We start from the raw sequence: 13,711 nt of genomic DNA, 5'->3' as shown, positions 1-13,711 counted from the left end.
TATATATATGGTTCATTTATATATATATTAAGACTGCTTCAAAACAGACAGAAAAATAGCAGCCATCCTAAGAAACCCCAAAGATAAAATGGACCTGGAAAACCAAGGCATATATGAAGTCCCCTGTGCATCATGCCCGGCCACATACATTGGACAGACCAATAGAAGAATAAGTACCCACCTGAATGAACACAAAAATGCAGTAAAAAGGCTGGAACACACTTCCTCACTAGTCCAACACATGAAAGCCACAGGTCATAGCATCAACTTCAGTGGCACCAAAACCCTAGCCACTATAGAAAACCCCAGCCACAGAATTATCAGAGAAGCCATAGAGATTGAAAAAAGACCTGAAAGCATGAATAGAAGAGATGAGTCCACCAGACTGTCAATTATTTGGAAGCCTGCACTCACAAACAAAAAAATATCCACACCACAAGCCAGGCAAACACCTGGGCACAAACAGATCCCTCCCCCCATACCTCCAGCAGACAATTTAAATAACACTGCACCATTATTTAAAAATGTAGCAACATCAAAATATAGAACATAGTTGTGACAAGCCACTGTATTATTTTATTTTTTTATTCAAAGATTAGCATGCACAATAGTAGGGAAACTATAGATTTCTGAATAAACTTCGTTAATAGTAACGTAATCTGTGGCATGCCATACAAAACGGAACACAGCAACCATCCCTTGAATGCAAGGGCTACATGAGTTGAACTATAATAACCTTATTTCCTCCCAGCAACTCCCCAAAGGCCTCAGCCATGTCTTCAGACATGATCAAAATGCTTTTTCAGAATACTCAAAAGTTTTACACTCCAAAATTGTGGTTTCTCTCCCAAAGCTGGACTGAGGAATAAAGAACCCAGTGATTCAAAAGGACATAAAACATGTAAAGCATGTGATGAATGATAGCCTGGAGGTCAGTCACGGAGGAGTTATTTTTGAAATCCTCCCCACTCTGGGGTGGAGTTACAGTCAACCTTTGAGCTCTTTTGTAATAAGCAAATCTTTTTGCTGCCTTTTCAGTAGCAACGTGAAAGAAGCTGCAGCATAACACAGCAGCAAGCAGACTGCCTTAAAGAAACAGTTTCCAGCCCTCTGAAATTGGCTTCAACATTCCAGGTATCATTGAGATCAGATCTGTTCTATAATCATATTGTTTTCTGGAGAAAAGTTAAATCGGTAGCTGAAATGCTAATGCTTTCCTTATTCTGCCATATTGAAGAAAAGATAACAAAAAGACCTGAAAAAAAAAAACTACAGGGAAATAACTTTCTTAAGGATACTCAGGAAGGTATTTGGCAGAGTTCTGAACAAAAAGTATGAGAGGTAACAATAAGCAAATTCGGGAAGTAGAATAAGGATTTCTGCTAGGCAGGGACTGTGCAGACCAGGTTTGCTCTTCAGGAAGTCATAACCAAATGTATGGAAGGGAGAGAGAAAGTTGATTGTGCGTTGGAAGCATATTAGAGCTTCATTTATAGAATGTTTTGCACAGATGAATAAAAGACAGCTGCTGAATGCGGTAAGATGTAGAATGTGAGTAAAGGATACATGAGGTAAATAGAATGCTTAAGAAATGGTCCCGGGGACTATTTCTTAAGGGGGATCTAAATCAAGGTGTCTGATGTTCCCTTGATATTGTAATGTGGATAACCATATAAGGATTCTTATTGTGACAGAGATATATTAACAACAGCTATAAATACCTTGGATAAAGAGGATGTCTTTTTGCTTGGAAGCAAAGAATAACTAGCAAAGTGTAGTCCTTTATCTTTTTGGGGAATCATTTTCATTCTTGATCTGTTAGTTTGTGGTAAGCCTTGCTGTCCATAGAACCTGCGGGGGGAGGCAAAAGCAGGTGCACCCTCAAACGAAACTGGCTCTTTCGTCTTGCAGGATTGGGGGGCTAAAATCCTGCAGGGGCTTCGAGCAGACCACATCTCCGGGACCAATTCTTGGGCACTTGAAGGAAGCAGCCTGCAGAGGGAAGGGCCTAGCCCTGGTGAGCAGCAGGGCAGACACCACCGAAGCCCCAGGAGAGCCTTTCCACCGCACGTACCCCAACTGCCCCACTTTCCAGCAACTTTCACCCCCCCCCCAAAAAAAACATGGCCAGCCATGCCCTGCAGGGGACACTCTGTTCAAAGGCCCTGCTTGCCCCCCCACTGCCCCCTCCTTTGAAGATGAAGGCCACTGCCACCGCCTTCGCCATGGCTGGATATGCCGCTGCGGCCGCTGTGGCCGCTGCTGCTGCTCTGTGGGTAAGGCAGCGAGCAGGGCCGACAGGTGGCAGGTGAGGCTTGCCCACATGCCATCTCGTCACAGAAGGTCCTGGAGCACATCGTGAAATTCAGCCAGTGGAGAGAGAGACCTGCTCATCCAAGGCCAGCCTCAGTCATGACCTGGCCCCATCTTAGGTGCCACGGAGCTCATCTTTGGGCTCAGTGGGGTGACTTCTCCCCACTGGTACTTTCCTGCCCAAGAGTGCCAAGAAGCCAAATTTCGCGATGCGCTCTGGGCCTCTTGACATTCTGGGGCAGGAAATGCAATATAGAGGTCGGTGTGAGGGAAAGATGAGGAGCGAGGAAAAAGCCACTCTGTTGCCCATTTCACCATTGCAGCCCTGCACCATGGAGTTTTCTCTACCCACCACTGCCCAGATGCCCTCGCTTCCCCAAATTCCCCAAGCATTTCTTTGCCTACCTGATTTCCATCTCCATCATGTTTCTCCTTGTTGCCATCAGGTGCAGGGAAACAAAAGTTTGTGTGAGGCTAAAAATTTTTCACTCAATCAATTCCAACTTCGCATGATCTTTTTCTTTCATGAGAAGTTGGAATAGATTGAACTATTTTTTTTTTAGCCCCACACAAACTTTTGTCTCCCTGCACACGATGGCAAGAAATGCAGCGGAGCTGGAAATCAGATTGGCAAAGAAATGCTTGAGGAATTTGCGGAAAGCAAGGGCATCTGGGGGATGGGGTGGCCGGAGAAAACTCTTCTGCCCACAAAGAGAAGAAGAGAATGGGGAAGAGAAGAGACAGCTGGAGGACTTCCATCTCCCACGCGCCCCAATGAAAGACAGCAGCAGCTCAGCTGCTTTCCTTCCCCGCAAAGAAGATAAGCAAACATACCAGGGCCACGTGCCATGTGGAAGGGAGTAGGGAAGGCAGGGAAGCATGCCTGGCCACAGGGACTGCCAGGAAGGCCGTGTGGAAGGCAGGGAAGCACGGTGAGGCTGCATGCCACTTGGAAGGGAATAGGGAAGGCAGGGAAGCGCACTGGGCCTCAGGGACCACAGGGCAATTTAGGAGGCAGCTAGGCTGGGATTCGGGCCTTGCTGCTAGCACCTAGGCAGATCAGGGCAGCTTAGCTGGGCCACATGGAGAGTGTTGCGTGGGATGCAGCTGAAGGCAGGCAAGTTGGCTAGCCCTCAGAGACCGTGTGGTTGCAGCAAGCCAGGGAGCCATACCGAGAGCAGAAGCAGCTATGCCAGGTGAGCAATGAGATGAGAAGTGATTGGGCGGGGAGGGGTAGGTGGGGCCCGCCAGAATTATCGCTACCAGTTCGCCTGAACTGGTCAGAACCGGCTGAATCCCACCACTGGCTTAAGATCTTCCACTGCAGAACCTTCATGAGTCTGACATGCCTGGCAAGTTGAGAGCCAAAAGTGGACTTCTAGGTATATAAAAGTCTTCATCTTGTTCTTACTTGCTCTGCCAAGAGTTTCTTATAGAAAGCAGCAGTTTTGTTTTAAGTTGTACAGAGGTGACCATCTCTCTTTCTGTCTTTCCTACATATAGTTTAGTCAAAGAACATAAGCCTTCACAAAATCCAGCTTACTTCTATCTGCATTTCTAACATATAAAGCTTTTTTTTTTTTCTTAATGCCTATCCTGATTGTGGCATCTTTTTCTTAATTTTCTTCACACAATATCCAGAAACAATAAACCTTGATCTGTCTCTTTCTCATTAAGGCACTCAACATATATCTTGTATTACCATAACCACATGTGACTCTAAGATGATAGTAAGACCCAATTGAAACGTAAATCAGGTTCTGAATGTTTGGTTTGGATGTCTAATCCTAAATACATTACTGTAGCTTTAAAATTATTGATAAATTATTGTAATGGACAGTTACAAGGCTTATATGTAATTCCATTTTAAAATATGTAAGTTACAGAGTATATGCATGCACCCTGTCATCTACAAACATGCTAAAGAATTGTCTCACAGATGTGTTCCATTACATTTACAGATGGCAGAGAAGCCTAAATTTTGTCCATGTGACCTTGGAGATGTGTTTGATTATCAACCTCTTGGATGTGAAGTGTCAATTGAGCATATTAAGGCCTATGTGAAAAAGCCCTCTTTTCATACCAATGCAGCTGTAGTTGTGATTCATGACATATTTGGATGGCAACTCCCAAATCTTAGATATATTGCTGATTTGGTTTCTTCCAATGGATACATGTAAGAAATGGATTTTATTTTTTCTCCGTCATAATCTTCTCTCCTTTAAGTAGTGTCATTCTTAATTCAAGGTGCCTTCTAATTTATTCATTTATATGTGGTTTGTATGTCCAAGCTTATTTATATGTAATGGAATAGATATGTAGAATCATAGCACAGCAAATGAAATACATCATGATAAAAATGATTTCTATATTAATTTAACTGGAGCTGATTTACCTGGTGATTGTTAGATTAATAAAATAAAATCTATTTGGAAATGGCCAATAACTTGATTGATTGATTATCAGTTATCAATTCAGAAAGCTAATACTTAGAAGCAAAGGAGAACTATTATTATGCATGACAACTTATATAGGATATGAATTCACATTTGCGTTTAGAAGCTACATAGATCCACCCTGTCATTTGATCTGTTGGTTATCTTGTTCCTCTAGAAGACCTTTGGGATGATTTTCCATATGGGAATTTTTTTCTTTGTATGCACTATAGTGAAACCAAGAAAGCTGCTGACATACATTAGTTATGCAATTTATAGCCATGCATCAGCATTCATACAGAATTCATACCACTACACAAATCATATGTTTTAACCTAATGACAATAATATATTTTTGCTTTTATCATGAAAGCATGCTGTGAATATGGGGTTATTAATTAATCAATTTGCTAATCATCCATTTTAACAACTCTCATTGTTTAAGACATGTTATTGTTTCTTTCTCTCAATGATTTTTTTTGTAAAAGGGAGGGAATTATCTGTCTTATAGGTGGCAATTAAATAAGGTTTTAATGAATTATTTTGTACTTATTTTTTGTGCAGTACAATTTGTCCAGACTTTTTTAAGGGAGGAGAACCTTGGAAACCATCTAATGATATATCTCAATTAAATGAGTGGCTAAAAACACGAGACCCCAAAAATATAGACAGGTAAGATTTTATCTTGAAAGGTATTTACTTTTTCTTCTGTACACACACACACTATATATATATATACCCATAGATGGCCTTGCTGCGGGGGCCCTAATGTAAGCCAGTGTGGATGCATGGTGTACCTCCACCCCCCGCCTCACCTCACAGCTGTGGCACTGCTAGCAACCTGATGGAATGGCCCTTCCTGATGGATTGTGCAGGCTCTTAAGTAGGGCTTATTTGGGAGTAGGACTTCTATTAGGTACATGCATTAAAAAACATGCTAGGGCTTATTTTTGGGATATATCTTATTTTCAGGGAAACAGGATGTGTGTGTGTGTATACATACATACACACATACACACACACACAAGCTAACTCTTTTGCTGATTGCAACTATTCAGTTGTCATTCAGTGTGAGACATATAGGGGAAGGGGAAGTGGCTGACCTCACTTGATTCTAAATAATAGATCATATCCCATTATTGAAACCAATTAGTCACTTTATAGGGGAGATAGCTGACAAAATGAATAAAATTTTTTATCAAAGCACACACACACACAAGAACCAACTCACTGCCAGAAACAAACCCTCTTCAGATCCTGCTGATTTTAATATATCCTGTACAATGCAAAATGTTCTGAAAAATAGTAGAAATGGTTAAGCAGCTGGTCTAGAAAGCAGGAGACTATGAGTTCTAAGCCTCCCTTAGGCATGAAAGCTGGCTGGGTGATTTGAGGCCAATCATGTTCCCAGCCTAACTCACCTCACAGCCCAATCCATCTCATCTCACCAGATGGATGGATAGATAATGGATGGATGGATGGATAGATGGATGGATGGATGGATAGATAGATAGATAGATTTATAGATAGATAGATAGATAGATGATGTAATAATGCCAAAACAATTCCCAGTAGTCAATTGCAAAAGATTGCTTATATTAAAGCTTGTTCCAAAGAAACAGCTGGCACATGTATTAAAGGCTGCCAATAATGGAATTTCAAATATAAGAACCAACTCACTGCAAGAAACAAACCATTGATGTATAGCACAACTACAAATATAACTGAAGATCTGACTGCAAAATCAACAAACAATAAAAAATGTAAACAGTAAAATAAAAAAACAGGTTGGAAAATAAGATCAATGTGCTAAGATCAGATGTAAGCAGGCTAAAACAGATGAAAGAAAAGAAGCTGAAGAACAAGAAGATCAAAGAATACCTTCACAACAAATGTCACTCAAGACAAGAAAGTTCAAGAGACCATTGGGAAATAATAAAGCAGCAAATAACAGCCGTAGTCAAGAAAATCAGAAATGAAGCTCAAACTGTACATTATAAACAGAATGTCCAATTTCAGTTATATCAGAAATGTTTCTATCAATCCATCAATGGAGAGAAAGAACTGAAGAAAACCACAAAATATAAAGATCTGAAACTAGAAGTAAAATAACTGTGGCAAGAGAAAGCAAAGATAGTACCAATATTAATGGGTATATTTGGTAAAAATCCTAAAACATCTGGAGTACCACTTAACTATCATCAGCATTGGTAAAATCTCCATCAGTTAACTGCAAAAGGCAATTGTGCTTGGAAGGCCTTACATCAGTACCATCAAACAACAACATCTGCCTATCCATGATGGGAAGATCTCGATAGGTAGATTAAAAATGTTAAATCCAGTGTAAATATCTGGCTAACTGTGAAGCCAACCATAATATTGTCTTGTATTATGCTAATTCTTTAGGCTGATACACTATAAGTTCTTCATTTTCATTGGCCAGACAATATGCCTGACAGCTTTGCCACCAATTGCTATGTAGGTTTCCAAAATTCATTCCAGGTCTATGAAGCCTTAGCTGTCCATTCACCTCATTTCATTACATGAATCTAGAACAGCACTTAGCAAAATTTGATGCTAGAGCAAAAGTGTGTAAAAGCTTTGTACTTCTTGCTCCTTTTTGAAGCCATCTAAGAACTCGTTCTATGTGATTTGGGAAGGGGGAACTTTTAACGAGTGCCTTTCAGCCAGCTTTATCTTGTAGGGAACCTCCACTACTAGATCCTGGTGGTTTGTGAATACAAGGAGCCCTTTCCATTCATGAAATGGTTATCCTGGGTCCATCTGTGTATGCTTTTACATATTTTCCTCCTCTTGAGATTACTATTTTTCTGGTTGATTTCTTTGCTGACGTACTTTTTTGTCCCTTAGTGAAATCGGTGTAGTCTTGAAATATTTGAAGGAAGAATGTAATGTGGCGAGGATAGGCGTCATTGGCTTCTGTTGGGGTGGATCTGCTGTACATCATTTGATGTTGAACTATTTTATATTTTCTGTAGGCGTGTCCATCTATGGTATGTGTTTAATGCAATGGAAACTGTGCAGTTTATTATTTTTCAAGGGAATGAGAGAGAATAGAAAAATTGGTAACATAAATAGATTGGGATCAGTGTTGGGATCACATTTTTTTTTACCACTGGTTCTGTGGGTGTGGCTTGGTGGCCATACTGTCTGCTCACGCAGAGGGTTTGCTACTGACCTTCTCCTGCAATCCTGCACTCTCCCTGTATGTTCAACAGCTGATGCGCGGCAATCCACTGTGCCGTGCAAAGCAGCTGAGCTTTAAAACCAGGAAATAAAGTAAGAATAGAGCTGGGATGGGTGGGTGGACGGGTCCAGCAGCTGATCGTCAGAGTAAACCAGTTCGCTCACAGATGATCCTCAGAGCTACCGGTTTGGCCGAACCGGGCCGAACCGGTAGAATACCACCATGATTGGGATATGTTTCCCAGAAAGATATATTAGGGAATGTAAAAATTTCCATACTAGGAATTTTGGATCTTGCAAAATTATTGGCAGAGTCAGTGTTCACACTCGAAGGCAAGCAGTGATTGAATATCAATCATGAATCCTTTCTTGTACTGCTTTTTACTCTGAAAGGGACATAAATGCTGGCCTGGACTAATGGACAATTCTTGGTATTGTATTATAGGGCTCTTCATATAGACAACTTACTTTTCAAGTCTATATTTATCTATAGAAGATTAAGTGAAACAAATACTATAAATAGGGAGTTTGGGGGTAATATCTCTGAATTTGAATTGTTTGTATGATACAACAGAGGGGTTTGTGATGCCAATTTGTACTAATATATTTGGTTTTAATATAGCTTTTGGTCAAATATATTTTAGGAGTTGTCAATTTAATGGAGGACAATTTCAACCTGAAAAATCCCACATTTTTCATTGTTGCAGAGAAGGATGAGTACATTCCTCTTGACCAGGTAAGATATTGTTCTGGATAGTGAATTTAGAATCACATCTCACATGTACAATGTGAGATGTGATTCACCTGTATCAGTGGGAATCAATTGTATCAGTGGGAATAGATTTGTAATTTTCCCCTTTATGGAATTCTGGCTATTCTGGATGGATGCAATGGATGATTCTTTCAGATACCTGACACAAAACATGCCTAAACTTAACATTATTGTATATATATTCCAGCAATTTCCCCCCTTTTTAAAAGAGTCACTCCTCAGCAAGGGGTCTGGAAAGAAATATTTTTATATAAAAGATTTAGACTGTCTTAGGACTCAGAGGCTAACCCTGTGAGAATCTGCTTCATAATAGAGAAATGTTGCTTTGTGAATTCAGAAATAATAATAATAATAATAATAATAATAATAATAATAATAATAATAATAATAATGATTGGCATTAATGTTAGAAGGCTAATTAAGCCAGCCTTGCACTCCTAGTGCAAACCTTAAAATAACATTATGAATCACAAGATTTTTCATATTTTTAAGATACAGAATTCTAAATCTTCATATAGGACAAAACTTGAATTGGCCAAGTTTAATTGGGCATATCACAAAATAATCATGCAACTATATTGGCATACTTTACCAGAATAGTTGGCTTCTAGGAATCTGGCCACCATCTTAGCTCTTCAGCTGCACCCTCTTTGTGTGATCATGCAAACCCATGTTAATCATCAAAATGTATAATTCATCCAAAAATGGTACTATAGAATTTGAGTCCCAGGATACTGAATTGCAATAAATTTCTGTTTAATTACTGTACCTGTAAAGACACGGATATCACAAGAAGTATATAGGCTGAGTACATAAATGTCTCAACTCCCAATGAGCTGAGAGAAGATAAGGGGACTCTGGATTTGACATAAGATAAAAATAATTTCATACCATAATAAAAGGGAGTTTTCTGTTACAGATTACTCAGCTAACAAAGAAGTTGGAACAGCAATGCAAAGTTGATTTTGAAGTGAAAATATATCCTGGGCAGACACACGGCTTTGTACACCGCAAGAAAGAAGATACTAATCCTCAAGATAAACCTTACATTGAGGAAGCGAGGAAGGATATGTTGGCTTGGCTGTGTAAATATATTTAGTAATTGGTGTACTCAATCAAAATATGAGAGTGAGTTTTCATTAGAGAAAAAGAGTAATGTTAAATGTATCTTTAACACCAAGATGTAAGCTGTGACGATTTAAATGCATAATTTTCTCTGCTATAAGCAAATGTCTACAGCAATAATGTCCCAGTTGCTGCTTGGAACAAACTCCTCCTCTAGATCACATACCTACCAGAATCAGGTTAAGATTGGAAATATGGTTCTTTGTTCTCACATGTAAACTTCTTTTACACCTTTCTCTCCAATACCATGCTGTCAAATCAGCAAACCAAATATGATATGGCAACTTGGTCATGGAATATCACCTAAATTACAGGGGCCAATCAATATACTAAGGTCTCTCCATAATTATCTCATAGGAACAGTGCTAGAAGGACACAAGTTTAAGAATTACTATGGCTTGAGAAAATGGATCTTGGGATTCTATAGCAAGGCAATGGTCTTAACATTTTTCAAAAATTTCTTTAGAGTAAGAATTGTTCATAAAACATAACAGATACACCCATACCCAAACCCACACCCATCCACCCACACATACACATATACATATATATGTATACATACATATATATACATACACACACGTTTGTATGTATGTATTATATGGAAAACCTGGCATATACGAAGTCCCCTGTGCATCATGCCCGGCCACATACATTGGACAGACCAATAGAAGAATAAGTACTCGCCTGGATGAACACAAAAATGCAGTCAAAAAGCTGGAACACACTTCCTCACTAGTCCAACACATGGAAGGCACAGGGCATAGCATCAACTTCAATGGCACCAAAACCCTAGCCACTATAGAAAACCCCAGCCACGGGAATCATCAGAGAAGCCATAGAGATTGAAAAAAGACCTGAAAGCATGAATAGAAGAGATGATTCCACCAGACTGTCACTCATTTGGAAGCCTGCACTCACAAACAAAAAAATATCCACACCACAAGCCAGGCAAACACCTGGGCACAAACAGATCCCCCCTGATACCTCCAGCTCAAACATACCCCAACCAGGCACCCAGATGAAACCTAGCTTCCTAACTAATGATAGCCGTCCATTTACCACAATGTTGCCAGCCAATCAAGATACAAAAAGAGCCAAAAAACAGACAGAAGATATTAGAAACACCAATCAAGCAGAACACAGCAAACTCCAAGAATAATAAACACAGACCAAGACTCCCAACCAATCAGGATGAAGAAAAAACCATTCTGGCACAGCAATAGGCTGCCCCAAATTTAACTCTGAAACCACTATAAAAGTCTGACTCACAGATGAACACTATACAGAAGCCTGATGATGGCAGATGAGATTCTGCCGAAACGTTGCTACAACTTTAAAAGCACAACTACAATGACGTGGGAAAATACCTGAACAAAGCTGAATGCCATACATACATACATACATACATACATATATATTCTTAAGTTTTCACGGGTACTTACATGTATGGTATTCAGCTTTGTTCGGGTATTTTCCCACGTCATTATAGTTGTGCTTTTAAAGTTGTAGCAACGTTTCGGCAGAATCTCATCTGCCATCATCAGGCTTCCGTATCGTGTCCACACCACAAGCCAGGCAAACACCTGGGCACAAATAGACCCCCCCGATACCTCCAGCTCAAACACACCCCAACCAGGCACCCAGATGAAACCTAGCCGTCCGTTTACTCGGAGCCAAGCTGCACTAAAAGCCTCCAATACAGGAAACACAATGTTGCCAGCCAATCAAGACAAAAAAAGCTACAAAACAGACAGAAGATATTAGAAACACCAATCAAGCAGAACACAGCAAACTCCAAGACCAATAAACACAGACCAAGACTCCCAACCAATCAGGATGAAGAAAAAACCATTCTGGCACAGCAGTAAGCTAGCCCCAAATTTAAAACTGAAACGGCTGTGAAAGTCTGACTTACAGACAAACACTATACAGAAGCCTGATGATGGCAGATGAGATTCTGCCGAAACGTTGCTACAACTTTAAAAGCACAACTATAATGATGTGGGAAAATACCTGAACAAAGCTGAATACCATACACACACACACACACACACACACACACACACACACACACACACGTTCCTAACAGTTAAAATATGCAGATATTTTAAATCTGTTTTCCATGCTGATTCCTTCATTCAATAAAATTTTAAATTTTGATGTCAGTTCAGTGGATAACTAAAGGGAGTAATTTTAGAACACTTACTTTACAAAACTTGTAGAATCATGTTACCTTAATATTTTTAATTATGCAAGCACAAACTATATAACCTTTTAGATTTTTCAACAGCTTTTGTCAATCTCGTTAACAAGCCAAGAGGAAAAAGGGGCGGTGGTGACTGATCTCCAGGCCATGGAAGCTGCAAGCATTTTGCTGTGACATTCCATATTATTTCTTGGTCCAGCATGGAGAATCAAATAAAATGTAAAGATGTTTTGTTGTTTGTCTGTTCTAAATCTCCTTTTGATCAGTTTCACTGAATAACTCCTCCTCCTGTGGCCTAAAAGAACCCTGGGTCTTGTAGCTTAAAACAAGGAGAAAATCTTATCTCGGCCAAATTTTTCCATGCCATTGCCATGTATAATTTTTCTTTACACCTTGATCTCTTTCAATCCTATTTCTATGAATTCCTAGAATATGTTTTACAAAGCAGTGTCTAACAGACAAAAAGCTTTAAAGCTCATATCTGAATATAGAAATAAAAGTTATTACATGGCCAATACAAACCACACAATATTTATTCCCCGAAGGAAAGTACGAGGTGCTCCTGAAGTCAAAAGTTCATACATATCCCTTTGCTAGTCTGCTATGACTGCTCCAAGTGTTGGTGCTCATTCTGCTAGGCAGAATGGCTCATTCTGGGCAGTCCAAAATCCCGATGGCCAATGCTATTTTTAAGTGAAGCTTTATGGATTGGTGGTTAATTTCTTTGGTCATGCCTAGGCTTAGTATTTCTGTCAAGTGGGGGTTGACTATACCTGTCATAGACCAAGCAGTTAAAAATTAACAAACTGAGGAATGAAACTTGGCTTGTTATACTTTAACCTTCAAGAGATATCCTGTAATGTGCAGGAAAAAATAACCTTGAGGAACAGAAGGGGAGCCCCAAATAAAATACTAGTCAGATAAAAGAAATGTAAATCTCAGACAGAACCCTTACAAAGGCAAAACGAAGGAAGGGGGAAGTATATTCAGATTTGCAAGATTCTATTACTATAATCTTATATTAAAAGTATTATTAGCATTCAGAATAGTACTATTTGGTTTCCCGTTTTGAGGTGCCTAGTGGGGCCCAATTGAATGTTCACAGAGGTTTAAATGTTCACAGAGGAAAACCATCAGAACTATTTATTTCAACATATTTCATGTCCATGGATTGCTTAATGCCTAATTGATTTACAGGGAAACTACAAATATTAATACTTCAAAAACTTGGTTCCTTCATAATGACATATAACAATGTCTGATTATTCTGTTATTTAAAAGGAACTTTGTCAATATAGTAGATGTCTTTATTTAATAGAAAATATAGTCCACAACCAGCTGGGGTTGTAATGTTCTTCTAAAAAAATCACATTTTCTTGAAGCATGTAATTTGCTTTTTTCTCCTATACTAAGCCAACATCTTCAATGAGCTATGTATAATGACTGTAAGATATTTTTCCTGATTAGTTACAGATAGCTCAGCCCCGTTAGAGCATGCATGGCATTTGTGTCTTTTGCAGCACTTCACTTCGTATTTATTTAAATTGAACTGCATAATATGTCACCTGACATTCACCCAGGTTAATGAGGTCCTTCTGGAGATTTTCATGGTTATTTTTTCCCATTATCATAAACAGTTATTATCATATA

At 39.4% G+C, this 13,711-nt stretch overlaps 1 protein-coding gene across 1 annotated transcript; it reads left to right on the top strand.

The window, feature by feature from the left end:
- Positions 1 to 985: 985 nt before the first annotated feature.
- On the top strand, positions 986 to 9,853 carry CMBL (carboxymethylenebutenolidase homolog). Its single transcript, XM_087961135.1, has 6 exons — positions 986 to 1,134; positions 4,275 to 4,489; positions 5,313 to 5,420; positions 7,620 to 7,762; positions 8,600 to 8,691; positions 9,647 to 9,853. The coding sequence occupies exons 2-6, from the start codon at positions 4,275 to 4,277 to the stop codon at positions 9,824 to 9,826; spliced, it is 738 nt and encodes a 245-aa protein (XP_087817261.1). The 5' UTR covers positions 986 to 1,134; the 3' UTR covers positions 9,827 to 9,853.
- The last annotated feature ends 3,858 nt before the right edge of the window (positions 9,854 to 13,711 follow it).

Source organism: Notechis scutatus, chromosome 3 (assembly GCF_049901735.1).
Source record: "Notechis scutatus isolate UNSWTSFEM ecotype Mainland chromosome 3, rNotScu1.2, whole genome shotgun sequence".
Lineage (NCBI taxonomy): Eukaryota > Metazoa > Chordata > Lepidosauria > Squamata > Elapidae > Notechis > Notechis scutatus.
This window is presented reverse-complemented; position numbering and strand designations above follow the sequence as displayed.

Bases quoted from the DNA above. Each gene is read 5' to 3' on its own strand.
- CMBL (XM_087961135.1), top strand. From the start codon at position 4,275: ATGGCAGAGAAGCCTAAATTTTGTCCATGTGACCTTGGAGATGTGTTT. The intron at 4,490-5,312 runs GTAAGAAATGGA...TTTTTTGTGCAG, and splicing joins GTTTCTTCCAATGGATACAT to TACAATTTGTCCAGACTTTT. The intron at 5,421-7,619 runs GTAAGATTTTAT...TTTGTCCCTTAG, and splicing joins GACCCCAAAAATATAGACAG to TGAAATCGGTGTAGTCTTGA.